At 40.5% G+C, this 15,416-nt stretch overlaps 1 protein-coding gene across 1 annotated transcript in view; it reads right to left on the bottom strand.

Moving 5' to 3' along the window:
* plpp4 (phospholipid phosphatase 4) overlaps nt 1-9,156 on the bottom strand; it is a 53,573-nt gene extending 44,417 nt beyond the window's left edge. The window contains exon 1 of the mRNA XM_032524105.1: nt 8,665-9,156. Coding sequence (XP_032379996.1) covers nt 8,665-8,753 — 89 coding nt within the window. The 5' untranslated portion in view covers nt 8,754-9,156. The remainder of the gene's footprint in view (nt 1-8,664) is intronic.
* Between the last annotated feature and the right edge of the window lie 6,260 nt (nt 9,157-15,416).

Here is a 15,416-nt window from a genome sequence, read left to right as displayed (position 1 = left end):
AACTAAATGTGTCTTCTAGCTGTGGCAATAGCCACACGCCGAGAATCAAAACCAACACACCTTTGACGTACTGTGTGTGTGTGTGTGTGTTGCGTTAGGTCACGACGGTCTCCTGCTATGACGACGAGCCACGGCCACGGCCTCACGCATGAGACGGTACTAATCTGCAATGGAAGAAGGAGAAGGAGGACGGGGCCCCGCGGTCGAGTTGAGCTGGTACCATTAATGGAAAAAAACCACGGGTTGAACTCCCAACCTTTCATGTGACTGGCAACCGCTCCACCACTGAGCCACGGCCGCCCCGAGACTGAAGACAACCGAAGGTGAAACACTTAAATCTTTTTCAGACATGATGTTATAAACTCACAAGAATTATGCAAAAATATGCAAAACTAGGCAAAAATCCATGTATTTCTATGTTCTGTGTGTATAATCATAGTGGCCAGTTAATTAGGTGCACCAAGGTTATACTGTCATGAAGGTCAGGGTTCTAACCTTCATGACAGTACAACTGAGTGTAGTTGCAACTACACAAGCAGTGGTGATAAGTAACTAAGCAAATATACTTGAGTACAATACTTTAAGAATTGCGAGGTACTTTTACTTTACTTGAGTATTTCTATTTAATGCTACATTATACTTCTACTGCATTACATTTCTGAGGGAAATATTGTACTTTTTACTACTAGGCTACTTTTATTTGACAGCTGTAGTTTTTTTTGCAGTTTCAGAATGGTAATAGAAAATATGAGAATTATGAATTATGATGTATTATTATAGATTTAGCAATTAACAATTGCCCCAACTTTACCAGATGCAACATATAAGTCATGCTTATACGTGCATGAATCAATGATTATAATCCTGTTATGTATATAAATATATGGTAGCTCAGGTGGTAGAGCAGTAGTTTACCAATTGGAAGGTTGGGGGTTTAATCCCTGGCACTGCTGCCCCATGTTGAAGTGTCCTTGGGCAAGACACTGAACCCTGAATTGCTCTTAGTGTTTGAATGTTTATCTGGAACTTTTTAGATCAAATTGTCAGCTAAAAGTCATTAGTCATTCTGAAATGGGCCATTCTGCATAATAACTGCATTTTCATTCTAATGCATTGGTACTTTTACATAAGTACAATTTTTACTTTTACTCGTAGCAGAGATTTAGTCATAAAATTTGAAATTTGACCTGATGATGGTGATAAATTAAAAGTTAAAGAGATCACCACAGGGTCATGCACATCTGAATACAATTTCAAGACATCCATTAATGTCTTTATCTGCCTACATTTCATCATCTAATCGATAATTCGACTCATGGGGGGAATCTCTGTAAAAACGGTTTTCCTTTAAGAAGAAATGGTGAAAATGGCCCATGGAGAGTAACTGAGTGATCTAATGCCCGTGCAAGGATAAAGACAGGGGGTTGGATAGATGACAGCAGGGGACAGCGAGACATAATGAGCTGATCAAGCGATAGAGGAGAACGAAATGCCAGAGTAGCTTAGAGCGCGACAGACTGGGCTGTTAAGGAGTCCCTGGTCTTGCTGTGATCGTCTGCTGCCTCTTCTCTCATTGGAATAATGCTTATTTCTGTTTTTTGATCCAAGCTCCAATCTGTCCATCCTTTCATTATGCAATTATTTTTTTCTCTGATTTGGCCTTGTCTGTGCATTTTTTCATCCATCTACAGTATGTTCCATTATTTCATTGTTTTTTTTTCCCATATTCTGAGTTCATCATGGTCTCTAATTAAAATTGGCACCCAGACCTTTTGAAAACCTGGTACCTCTGGCTTTGTTTTCCATCTAAGTATTTCCTCTCTTGTCGAATCATCTCTCTTTTGTTTGGTTCAATTGAAGGTCTACGTATACTGCCTTTTTTCAAAAGCTATGAACGAAGTAAAATCATCAGATTGATTTTGCACAATCAAGTACAACAATAGATGTTCTCTTTCTGTGCTGTTTCGGACAACAATCAATAAATGAACGTGAACTGGAGGTCCCACTCGTCGTTGTTTTCCCTCCGTCTGTGTGTTTCCACCTCCCTCCAGCCACAGTCAGTTGTCAAGCCTGCAATCTCAATTTTTCTTTCATATTCAAGATAATAAGGGTTACAGATTGCATGACCTGTGATTCGGTGCCTCAGATGTTGGCTGCCAAAATTGCAAAACACTGCAACAACCACACCTGCAGTGGAAAGTAAACAAACTGCTCTAGTTTAAAAGTCACATTCTGGAAAAGTCATTTCTGACCACAATAGAAGACCAAAAGGTGCAGTATTGCACCTTTTGGTGAACCCAAAAGGAAGGTGGTAGGTAGGCAGGCTCAAACATTGCATGTTTCCTGAGTTAATTTCCAGTGGTCTGCTGTACACGGATAATTAAACAATCATAAAACTTAAAGAAAGTAAGACATTAAACTAGTACCAGCGTTAACAGGCGTGCGTTCCTAGCAGCACAGCCTCACCCCCCTTACCTTTCTCCAGGGAGTGCAAATCCCACTATTTATATAGGATGGTCAATTCCCACCCCACTGCTTTAGTCCATCCCATCCCTAAAGCAGGTTGATCTACTCCATAACATTAATACCTAGCAATCTCTTAACATATGGAACTTGGTTACCAGTTTCCTCCTATCCCACTGCCTTCAAAACAGGTCAGGGGTATTCATACCTTTTTATATAATAACCGAAAACAACCAAAATAAACATTTCTATAAGAAAGAAAACCCTCTACTTGGTTTGGCCCAGTGATGTCATCCATGACCACCCCCCCATTCCTATAAAACAGGAAATGCTTAGGCCGGCCCCTCCCGAAACAATTGTCCTGCATGGTGCAGCTGAACAAAGGAACAAATAATTGTAAGTATCAACACAGGGAAACCATTTAACAATGTTTAAACTTGCAACCTAATGAAATGGATTTGAAACTAACATGACTGTGTGTCTACTTACTATAGCTAATGACCTGTATGGGACAAGTGGTGAGCCAACCCACTTTGTCACAAGTATTTGTCACAGAGCAACACAGGCTGTAATTTGGAGTCCGATTTGACAGGCCTCAGTGCTTTATTCTAGACATAATTCCTTACAGTATTCATTGGAGTCCTCTTTCAGACGTTGGGCTTTCTTCATCAGCAACTCTTTTACTTCAGCTCTCTGCCATTACCCGCTGTGCAGCTATCGTAAAATCAGCTTGAGTGAGCTTGTTTTTGCTGGAGACTTTGCCCATGGGAAGCGCCGTTGGGATTAAACCATGCAGACAAGTGAGATAAAAACAAAGAGCTGAAAGCTTCGGGGCTGCAGAGTGGAGTGCCTTTTCTGGGGGATTGGAATCGGCGGTATTACCAAACCTTTCAGATTACGGGGATTTAAATTAAATACCATTTAATGAATCTTTAAAGTGGCAATCACACCTGAGGCCTTTGGCTGAACATTTCCTTTCAGGAAATCTCTTTACTCATATCCTATTTAAGGATTCCTCAAAGACTTTCAAAATGTGTGTCAGTGGTGTTTGCGATTTATGTTTAGTGTTTTAGTGAGAGTACATTACCTTGTGTTAAATGTCCTTATAAAGTAATTTAATCAAACCCAACTGTTTAATCTAATTATGGTTGCATTTCGTTCTGCAATAGTCATTCAATGTATTTATATTCTGTAATTCTTAATATAATATAATATCTTAATATGTTCTATTTATGGGAGTGGCGGAGTCCATCATTCCCACACTTGAACAGGACAACTATGCATGTATGTAATCTAGCGCTATAACAGCATCACTGTTTACTCTTTGCTTCCTTTACATCCTATCAGGGACGGCTCAGAGCGATTGCCAGCCAATCGGAAGGTTGGTGGTTCAATCCCTGTCCTGTCCTTGGGCAAGACACTGAACCCGGATTCTGCCCCATTTGACGTGTAAATGTGTGTGAGTGTTTATCTGATGAGCAGGTGGCACCACGGCAGCCTCGGCCACAGAGTGTGAATGGTGAATGGTTTCTGTACTATGTCAAAGCGCTTTGAGCAGTTGTTGATTTATATAAATACAGACCATTTACATCAGAGCTGTATTGTGCTACTGCAGATGCCAACCCAACCGCCTGCTGCTTCACATTGTCATTTGTCAATGTGGTTAGCACTCACCACAACCCGTTGTCGACATTTTTTCTTCAGCTGATCTTTTTTTTTTTTTTTTACAAGGTGGTTGCTAATGGGACAAGAAGGAGCAGCTACAGTGAGCTGTGAGACGAAGAGCTGCAGGCGAACAGCTGCACACCTCCAATTAGCTTTGTATCAACTCTTTTGGCAATGGCTTGAATGTCACAAACGTTCATAAATATAAAATAGTTGGACACTATAGTTCTAACAGGCAACCTAAACAATCCACTTATTCTTAAAGAGTGTATGGCTTGACATTCCACTCTTCCCCAACATCTTCCCAGGCTTTCGGAGCCTTGCCAAAGCTCTGGGCTGAATCCCAGGGCTGCTCCTAAGCCTTGCCCTGAGAGGAAGTAAGGCAAACTCTATTTTGAGGGACGACTGGTGTTGTTTTCGAGCACACGCTGTTAACATCTAAAATTCCAAGATCAGATCAATGTCAGAGGGTATGTAGCTCGTCTCATTTCACATTCAGACATGCTTCAGTGCAAATACATGCAATAAAAGAAAAGTCCCCCTCAATCACTAGAAATCTCTGCTACAAAAGAGACAATTGAGCTTACATTCAAATTGTTACCCCTGGCTGAAACATCTATTCTATTTTGTTGTGAACATCAGCCTGTAAAACAGCTGATCTTGCCCTGGCCAAATTGCTCCATTGAGAAGATTTTAGACTGCCCTGATGAAGAGTTCTCAGAGTGATTTTGGTGCCTCTCCATTGGCTAGGCCTCAGGTTTTAATCTGCTGAATCCACGTCCTCCATTGTATCTTCCACCTCTGTCTTTCTTTTTGTCCATGTATCCTTCTTGCTTTGTCTCCTGTTCTCTCTCTCCCAGTATTATTATAGTTACTGGAATCCATCTGTTTATTATAGGTACCCGACTGTGAACTGGGGAATAAACACAAAGAAACTTGATTGATTAAGGACAAGAGCTCCGCTGCACAGTCACTCAAGGAAGAAATGACTTCTTTGTATTTGTCTCAGCTCTTGCTTGATTTGCTCCAGATTACAAGAAAAATAAAATAACACCAATCTCATTATCCTCCCCTTGTATGTTAAGTAGCTAATCGCAGGAGAAAAAGAACTCTGATGCCATTTTCCGCTTTTGTTTTCTCCAAATTTGAAATATCTGTTTTCATTTAGATTTTTGAACTCTGGAGATGTGTGACTCCTGTGGTGCCCACCAAGCTATGAAGGCTACATGACCTTACGTGTTTCACAGCACAGGGTCAAACTAACCTCACAGACTGGGCCAGTCGCCTCCTGAGGCCTGGGACAGGCAGGCAGCTTGGCAAGCAAGGGCAAATAAAAAGAAATTTCCCCTTAAAGGCAAGTCATCGTTGATGAAATGTGGATGTAAGTAATGCAGAGAATTCAGGGCACTGGGTTTAAAATGTCCTCTCACACCGGAACAGTCCTCGGAGAGTACAAAGACGTGCTTTACTGTGTGGCGGAGAAAAACAAGAGCAGTTTGTGTGGGTGACCACGCACAGTGAGAGTTATTTCAAAGACAAAAAGAATGGCAGAACTTGTTATCTCTGATTAAAGACACCTCTCTGATGCATTCATATCAGCTTATAAGCCCAAACTAAAGGACTCATTAATTCAATTTCAGCATCCCTTGGTATAGTACATGTTCATGACTAGGAAGGAATATTAACCACAAATTAGGGCTGCACGATATGAGGAAAATATCTAATTGCGATTAGTTTGACTGATGATTCACGATATTGGAGGGAACGATCGTTTTTGTATCATTGTTCCCATTTTCCCTGAAAATTATTAAAAATGAAAGAACTTGAAGTGATTATAGTGTCATTTTTTTCGAGGATTTGTACCAAACAAAGATTGTTTTCTTTAGTCGGTAGGAGACGATTTGTAGGCCGGGACGTGTCTGCCGCACCACAATACTTTCATTCAGAATGGTTTGACACATATTTTCTATAAATATTGCACCCCCCCCCTCCTGCGATTTGGATATTGCACTAGTCCATATTGCAATTTCAATCTAATTGTGATTGTGCTGCCCTACCACAAATTAAAAAATTGGCTCTTCCAGTTAGTCAAATGTAATACCGAGCTGCAGAGAAAGCAATAAGATTGGAATCTGAATGGGAGAAGCAGGATTTTAACTAGCAATAAAGCAAGGCAAGCAATACACCATTGCAAAGTTTTTTTGGATAAACATACACTAGAGCCCGACCGATATATCGATATCGGCATTTATAATGGCCAATTTTAAAAAAATATATATTTTAAAAATATTATCCATCAGAATCATTTATTTGTCATTATAAATGATTCTGATAAATGAATATTTGTCAACCATGTTATGAGCGTTGTTGTTGCATAGTTTGTCCACCAGATGACGCTCCACAGCATCCCTGTTGGCAACACTGATTATTTTTTTGTTAATGTGTTTTTGTACTAAGGACTTTACGTTTCATATCTTAAGTTTGTATTTTTATACATTTTATTTATCAGAACTTTAATATATTTTGATGTTCCTCGGTTCTGTTGTGACAAATAAACAAATTACTATCATATTATTTTAGTGAGAACTCGTACATAACTACAAATAACTAATGTTAGGGAAATCTCTAACCAATTAGTCGTATCGGTATCTAACATCCACGCATAAGGCTGCCATTTTCCTCCCAAGATAAAACTACAGTACATTACATCTACACTGAACAGCAGACACAAAAGACGACAGCTAAAAACTGTCCTTTGTACTTCCGGCGAAGAACACGGGCGATTCTAGTTGACCCCAATTATCCTGCTTTTACCTCGGGCTTTGAGGTGAGACAAGAACAGGGAACTGCTGCCCCCCCCCCCCCCCCCCCCCCCCCCCCCCCCGGGGCACGGAGCTCTGTCTGATCTGCCAGGCACAAAGCTAGTTCACTACAACAATTACTCTCATCTTAAGCACAAATTCCATTATGTAGTATTTTTATTTGTGTCACTTTCATCAAATGAAAATGCTACATAATGGAATTTGGATTTCTTGGCTCTGTGTTTCACCAGTATTTATCACTATCCAATTACAACTACCCATGTCATGCTAAAATGTCACCATGTGCAGGTATGAGGACATCATTTGCATGTGGCATTTGATGTTGCATGTCTGTATGCATGCACGGTCACGTAGAAGGAGTCAACTTGGTCGTGGTGCCATATTCATTTCATGTGTTACTTGTAAGTATGAAGCAGATCAAGTTTACTGATGGGGGCCCCATTACAAACACGGTTTATTAGCCTTTTACTTGGTTTCTGTGTAGCAAAGAGGGAATATGTGGGAGTAAAATTTGATTCATTACAGTGATCAAGGACTTTTTGAGAGGGGCTTCTGTGGCAGCGTGCAGTTAGTTGAAGATAATGATGATATTGTGTGAAATTGCTTTTTGTTTAGCTGCGAGCACTGACACTTAATAACAAATCAGCCACAAATGTGAAACCCGCAGACTCCCGCGTGCAAACACACAAAGGGCTCTATGCCAGAAGGCTTAATGCTTCCACTCTTGACATGTTTCATTCGTTGGTCTGATCCCTCCAGCTGAGTATCCCCCAAACAATTTGAACATGCAGCATTAGGCTCTTCTTCTCTCTAATACTCCTTTTAGGCAGCACACATATAGCTGGACCACTTAACCCAAAGACAGATGTTAACATGCAATGCAAAGAGCGTAGCTAAAACACTCCAAATCAGTAGGTGTGATTTTTGACTTCTGTTTTTTTCTTCTTCCCACAGATGGAATGAAAGCCACTGCGACCTGGGCCTTTTATCAGATGGTAGCCCATTAAGCAGAAAGTTGATAAATGACACAATCCTGATGCAAACAAAGCTTTTAATCACCCCAGGCTAGACAAACAACTGGAATAAATCTGAAATTCATATTTCATATTTATGTTAGTTTTCGAAGGCTGCTGCCTGTGAGGCACAGCCTTCTCAGCAAAGTTTCATTCTGCAAAAAGAAAAGTATTGAGCATAGATATCAATTCATCCCTGTGTTGGCCTTCCCTTAGATCTGTTTTCTTGTGAAGTGAAGTGGTCAAAGAAGCTGCCTCTGTCTCTCTCTCCAGCCATCTCTGATTGGACCAAAACATGTCCCCATGATATTCTGTATCACGAGAGTCTCTATCTTCAAAGAAAAGCTGGAATGGAGCTGAATAGTGATACACTGATTTATGACATGAAGTAAAAAATGTTGTGGGATATTCAGCTTGTTTTTTTTTTTGCAACCTGTTAACTCAGCTTCTGTCTCCTGTCCTATTGGTTTAGCAGTGGTCTGCCCCTCCACTGCGACACACCAGCACCACACCGCGGCAAATGGACCTGAATGAAGGTGTTACATACTATAGTATAGGTGTTAAGACTGTGTCTAAAACATCCAAGGCACATGGATAACGCCAGTCATGGAAGTGAATGTCATCAGGTCACATAATGCCATGCACATAATTTTTTTTTTTTTTCAGAGATCAGAATCTCATATGCTCGAGGCTTTACTTACACAAAAACTCCGAAAAGCAGAACTCGGATGCCAATCTCCAAAGCCAGCTCTCGCACGTTTTTCCTGCGGTCCGGGGGCGACACGTTCATGATTGGGAGATAATCCGTCCAAGTGAAATAGCAAGACAAAGGCGGTCCCTGGGAGTTCTGATGCGTGTTCACTTTTGTAATCCACCTGAAACAAAGCGGGCGCTTTCCAGCGGTGCTCCCTAATCACGCATGCCGCGCGCCTCCATCGCCGCTCGGTCACCTGAAGCAGTCTTCCCCCTTTCCCTTCGCCTTCGCCTGTCTCCGTCTGCTTCAATCCCCTCTGGCGATTTTCTTTTATTCTAACTGTTGTTTTTTTGCTGCCAGCTGCTCCTCCTACCGAGTAAATGTGTCCTTCCTCCGCTCCATCTATTACTTCAACTGGGCTGGAGTTTGGAGTAGAGATGGGAAAACATTAGAGGTGTGGGGCGAAGTGATGGGAGAGACAAGTGAAGAGAGAGGAGAGTCTGAGCGTTGGCGAGTGTGTTGCGTCTCTCTCTCTCTCTCTCTCTCTCTCTCTCTCTCTCTCTCTCTCTCTCTCTTGGCTTCCCTTTGGAGACTCAGTTGAGGAGAAGTTTTTGGAACGCCACTCAGCAGTCTGCTTCACAGATGAATGAAGTTCAGAGTCCCTATCCTATCCAGTAGTAATGCAATACACTCTTATCAGCTGAATGTCTTCTTGTCTAGACTGACGCCAAGAGACATTGCTCCTGCAAACATCTCCTCATGAATAATGAAGCATAGTCAATGTGTTAAAGCAGAGGGGAGCACTCCGTTCGATTTAGGTGTTCATCACCGAAACATGTCACAGTGGTTGGGGGGGGGGTTATTAGGCTGATCTCTCAGCCTGACTTATGTTTTATAACTCTGCTGTGCCAGCCGATTTAGGGGAGCCATGCTCACTGTTGTCTCCCCCATAATGTCCAATCATACACTACTACTATAAAGGATCCAGCTCCTCAGGGTTTTTTGCAACCTGACAGTGATGAAAGAGCAGAGGCAGCAGCATAGACCTGCGGGCCAGAAAACCTGGCCAGCACTTTATAGACGCATGAATATTTGATGCCTTCTAAAACTGGCCTTCCTGCATTACCTGTCAGTCCAAAATGTGCCTCTGTGTATGTATATGTACTGTATGTGTGTGTGAGAGAGAGAGAGAGAGAGAAAGAGAGAGAGAGAGCGACCATCTTGGAAAACGCTCTGACCCAAAAACTTGTTCGCTGCCTTTCTAGGTCACAAGCTTGACAAGCTGGAAGCTGACTCTGTAGATGCAATTTAGAAATTGCAAATTCTTGCTGGTTAACAAGCCATCCTGTTAGCTACAACAAAGATAAATGAATGTATATACACGCACAAACACAGGTCACTGCAGATGTTTTGATGTTTATTGGTTGATGTTTCTGAAGTCTTTGCCAGCTCCCTAATAAGAACAGAAGAAAACAATAGGAGAAGTAAAATGGTGGTAGGTTAATAGGTGAGATCTTACTTCAAAGCTTTCTGGCCACCAACAGCCTTTTCAGCTTTTAGAGAGCGTGGCATGTGTGTTACAAGCTATCAACATTGTTTTACCTCACAGCGTCTGAGTACTCATGATTCAGATGATTCACTCTGGTCAGAGAGGCTTTCCAGTCCTTTGAGAGCATAGGCACAGGCCAACATAATCATTCAATTATAGGACAGAAAAAAATAGAACTTTTTTTTCTCTGGTTAAAACCATAATTACTTATTCTTTGTTGCCGAACACTCAAGACCTGTATGAGAAGACACAACTTTCCTTTTAATCTCTATTCTTTTATATTGTTTAATTTTCAAAGTTATTTCCTTAGGTCCCATGACAGGGCTCTTTGGATGCTTTTATATAGACCTTAGTGGTCCCCTAATACTGTATCTGAAGTCTCTTTTATATAGACCTTAGTGGTCCCCTAATACTGTATCTGAAGTCTCTTATATAGACCTTAGTGGTCCCCTAATACTGTATCTGAAGTCTCTTTTATATAGACCTTAGTGGTCCCCTAATACTGGTATCGAAGTCCTCTTTATATAGACCTATGTCCCTATACGTATCTGAAGTCCTTTTATATAGCCCTTAGTGGTTCCCTAATACTGTCTCGAAGTCTCTTTTATAGACTTAGTGGTTCCCTAATACTGTATCTGAAGTCTCTTTTATATAGACCTTAGTGGTCCCCTAATACTGTATCTGAAGTCTCTTTTATATAGACCTTAGTGGTCCCCTAATACGGTATCTGAAGTCTCTTTTATAGACCTTAGTGGTCCCTAATACTGTATCTGAAGTCTTTTATATAGACCTTAGTGGTCCCCTAATACTGTATCTGAAGTCTCTTTATATAGACCTTAGTGGTCCCCTAATCTTATCTGAAGTCTCTTTATATAAGACCTTAGTGGTCCCATACTGTATCTAAAGTCTCTTTTATATAGACCTTGTGGTCCCCTAATACTGTATCTGAAGTCCTTTTATATAGACCTTGGTCCCCTAATACTGTATCTGAAGTCTCTTTATATAGACCTTAGTGGTTCCCCTAATCCTGTATCGGAATCTCTTTTATATAGACCTTAGTGGTTCCCTAATACTGTATCTGAAGTCTCTTTTATATAGACCTTAGTGGTCCCCTAATACGGTATCTGAAGTCTCTTTTATATAGACCTTAGTGGTCCCCTAATACTGTTCTAATCTCTCTTTATATAGACCTTAGTGTCCCCTAATACTGTATCTGATCTCTTTTATAAGACCTTAGGTCCCTAATATGTATTGAACTCTTTTATATAGACCTTATGTCCCCTAATACTGTATCTGAAGTCTCTTTTATATAGACCTTAGTGTCCCCTACACTGTATCTGAAGTCCCTTTATATAGACCTTAGTGGTCTCCTAATACTGTATCTGAAGTCTCTTTATATAGACCTATGGTCTCCTAATACTGTATCTGAAGTCCTTTTATATAAACTTAGTGTCCCCTATACTGTCTCTGAAGTCTCTTATATAGACCTTAGTGTTCCCCTATACTGTATCTGAAGTCTCTTTCATATAGACCTTAGTGGTCCCCCTAATACTGTATCTGAAGTCTCTTTTATATAGACCTTAGTGTCCCTAATACTGTATCTGAAAGTCTCTTTTATAGACCTTAGTGGTCCCCTATACGTATCTGAAGTCTCTTTTATATAGACCTTAGTGGTCCCTAATACTGTACTGAGTCTCTTTTATATAGACCTTAGTGGTCCCCTAATACTGTATCTGAAGTGTCTTTTATAGACCTTAGTGGTCCCTAATACTGTATCTGAAGTGTCTTTTATATAGACCTTAGTGGTCCCTAATACTGTATCTGAAGTCTCTTTTACAGACCTTAGTGGTCCCTAACACTGTATCTGAAGTCTCTTTTATATAACCTTAGTGGTCCCTAATACTGTATCTGAAGTCTCTATTATATAGACCTAGTGGCCCTAATCTGTATCTGAAGTCTCTTTTAATAGACCTTAGTAGTCCCCTAATACTGTATCTGAAGTCTCTTTATATAGACCTTAGTGGTCCCCTAATACTGTATCGAAGTCTCTTTTATAAGACCTTAGTGTCCCTAATACTGTATCTGAAGTCTCCTTCCCAAAATTCGCCTTGGTGCAGAATCACAGCCACTAGAGCCAGTCCCACATGAGCTTTCCTTAATATGTTCCATTTATGATTCTGTAGCTTTGAGGTTGGGGGGGGGGGGTGCAAGGTAGAGGCTGGAGTGTGGCCTTGACCAACTGCCACTTTGCTTGTTTGACAGCCATGATGTCTCTCTCTCGTGGACCGGCCAAATTCTCTGGGCGGCAAAGTAGAGATAGGGGAGGTAACCTTGCCCCTTTTGACCTCATAAGGGCAAGAGTCCAGATCAGCCCATCTGAGCTTTCATTTTCTCAAAGGCAGAGCAGGATACCCAGAGCTCGGTTTACACCTTTTGCCATTTCTAGACACTGGGGGACCATAGGCAGGCTGGGGGAACTCATATTAATGTTAAAAAACCTCATGAAGTGACATTTTCATGCCATGGGAGCTTTAACATACCTCTTAAGTTATTTTCCTTTCTCTCCAGTGTAGACTGTATGAGTCACATTACCGAGGTTGTTGTCACACTGGGTAGACATATGGCAAACTCTAAAATGTGTTCCTTCCATTTCCATCCTCCCTAGGTATGGGTGCATGTACTCTCCACTGTTGAGAACATTTTCTGCAACAGAGTGACTCATCACAAGGATTGGTCCCTTGCTCGGTGAGTTCTAGGCTTTATTGGACATCTTTCCGTATTACACTCTGGGCTAGGTTTTATTGAAAACCATCACTCATTCGTGGTTTATGTTCAGAGTTATACCAGGATGCAGGCAGCATTTTTACATGCTGATCAACATAGAGGGTATAAAGTTTGATACTGTTGTTTAATTTTACTATGTGATAGCATACTTTTTTGCTGAACACTGTATCCATGGCTAAATAAGACGTGCAGGTCTATGTCAAAAAGGTGACGTGTTAGAACATAGAAAATGAAGTTGTAGTATTTTTTTAACCCAATAAGTGGTGGCATAAGGTGGAAAGCAACCCATTTTTATTTTTATTCTTGGAGTCCTTAAAAATCTCAGCAAGAATAGCCAACTTTGTCAGTCGATCCAACTACTTCCAAGAGGGGAGAGAGGCAAATTGCACCACTCAGAAGGGTGGGCACCCTCTATCTTCGACAACATGGCATTCCCTCATTAAACAAATTAGTCGACGGCCCGATATTTTTTTAGTCCGATTTGGCATTCTGAACTTGTTGTTTTGGGTTGTTGGCAACTGCAGACTACTGCAAGACCTGATGATGAAATTACTTCATAGAGCAGCACAATCAAAGCAAATGCTACGGAATTCAAGAGTTGGTCAAGTTTGTATGTTTAAACTAAGAGGTGGAACTCGTTGAAAAAGGCTTTTTTGAATGTTGTAACACAAAGTGACATGCACATAGAAAACACAGTAGTATGTACCTCTAATATTGATATGAAGGGCAACTGTTTGGCTTCAGAAAATGGAAATTATGCTTCACAAACTAGTAACTCTGACAAAATTGTGTATTTAATTAAGAATTTTAAAAACTAGAGGGCTTGACACTTCAATTTAGAATTTTGTATTTAATTAACTTCTTCTACTTAACCTTTCTTGTGTCTTTCCTGATCTTTTTTTTTGTTATACTGGATAATATTAGCCCTTGAGGCCTCAGAAAACTATTCAAAAGAAACATTAAGTGAGGGAAAATCACTCCTCAGATAAATTGCCCCCAACTCCCAAGTCTGTGACGAGCAGTCAAAAGTAGAAATTGCTTTACACAACTTAAAATGATTGGGAATCCCTGCTCTAAAGGAGTAGCGCTGAACCACTGAAGTAGTTTTGAAGTAGGCTGACATTGAGCTGCGCCGGCTAATTTCAGCTCGAGGGTTTTATACCATTTACTTTGGCATCTGGCTGTGTTGTAATCATTGTCTGTGAGTGGAATGTCTAAACCACCTAAAGCAAAGAGTAGAGAGAGACCAGGAGACCATTCCACTGGAATTGCACTGCTTCACAATGACTTGCATTCAAGTTTCTTCCTGTGAACTGTTGACATTAACAACAAAGTTGGCCAATTTTAGATGAATTATTACTTAAGGATCCTGGTTGACACAATGTTGATAAAGGGTTCAACAGTATTATTAAGATATTGGATCAATAGCGTACAATAACTAAAGGTTTCTCAATAATTGCAGGTTATATAATTCTCAATAATTGCAGGTTTCTCACGTTTATTGATTGGCAGCAGAAAGACAAAAAGACATAACTAGAGGTCTTGACACTTAAGCCATCGACTGGTGCACAATGGACGATATTAGTTGGTTGTCAGCTGTCATTAAAAAAGGTATGATTGAGGGGTTTTCTATGGTCAATCATAGATGTATTTGACTTACTGTATCTTTTTCAAATGTTCTGTATATTCTAAGTACATGAAACAAAAACTGTGTGTGAGGATCCAGGAAAATCTTGTCTTGCTTTATGTGTTAAATACATATTCTGTTATGTGTTAATTAAAGTGTGTCACAATGTGGCGATAAAGAGATGATGCTAACATTTAAAAAAAACTCTGTTAATTGTGAGGTGACAGCCCTTTTACTATTATTATTACTTCAGTAAAACACTAAAACTAATGTCATTTTTTTCTGGGATTTGGGGTGTTGTTTTTTGTCTCTGGTGCTTCCACACACATACAAACTTGTAAAAGAACTATCCATGCTGTTTTGAGTGAGATACGGTTTCTGAATGTCCTCTGCCTTCGGTCTCCGGGTCTGCATGGCTTTCACCATCACTTGTTGTTCTGAATGGCAAAACACTGTTACAACACACACTAGTTCACCATAATCTCCAAAAGAACTACTTCCATGTCCCTGTTCTGCAGGTATTCCACAAGTGTCTCTCGTCTAGAAGAAGTCTCCCAGCTAATCCTGCCTTGGACTGACCAAGGTTGGATGATGATGCTCAGTAGTTAGCTAAGCTGATGTGATCTTACCTAACTACTGAGCATGTGCAACTCCCAACAAAGATAGTGTAGAAGTGAGATGTCTCACTCTGTTGCTAAAACAGAGACCTAAACACACAGGGTGACAAGAGGATCTTTAGCAATGTGCAGTACAACAAAAACATGGTGTGTTTTGAACATGAAACCATATAAACCTATTC

Source organism: Etheostoma spectabile, chromosome 8 (assembly GCF_008692095.1).
Source record: "Etheostoma spectabile isolate EspeVRDwgs_2016 chromosome 8, UIUC_Espe_1.0, whole genome shotgun sequence".
In the NCBI taxonomy this organism is placed as follows: Eukaryota; Metazoa; Chordata; class Actinopteri; order Perciformes; family Percidae; genus Etheostoma; species Etheostoma spectabile.
Note: the sequence above shows the minus strand (reverse complement) of the source record. Positions and strands in the feature narration are given on the sequence as shown.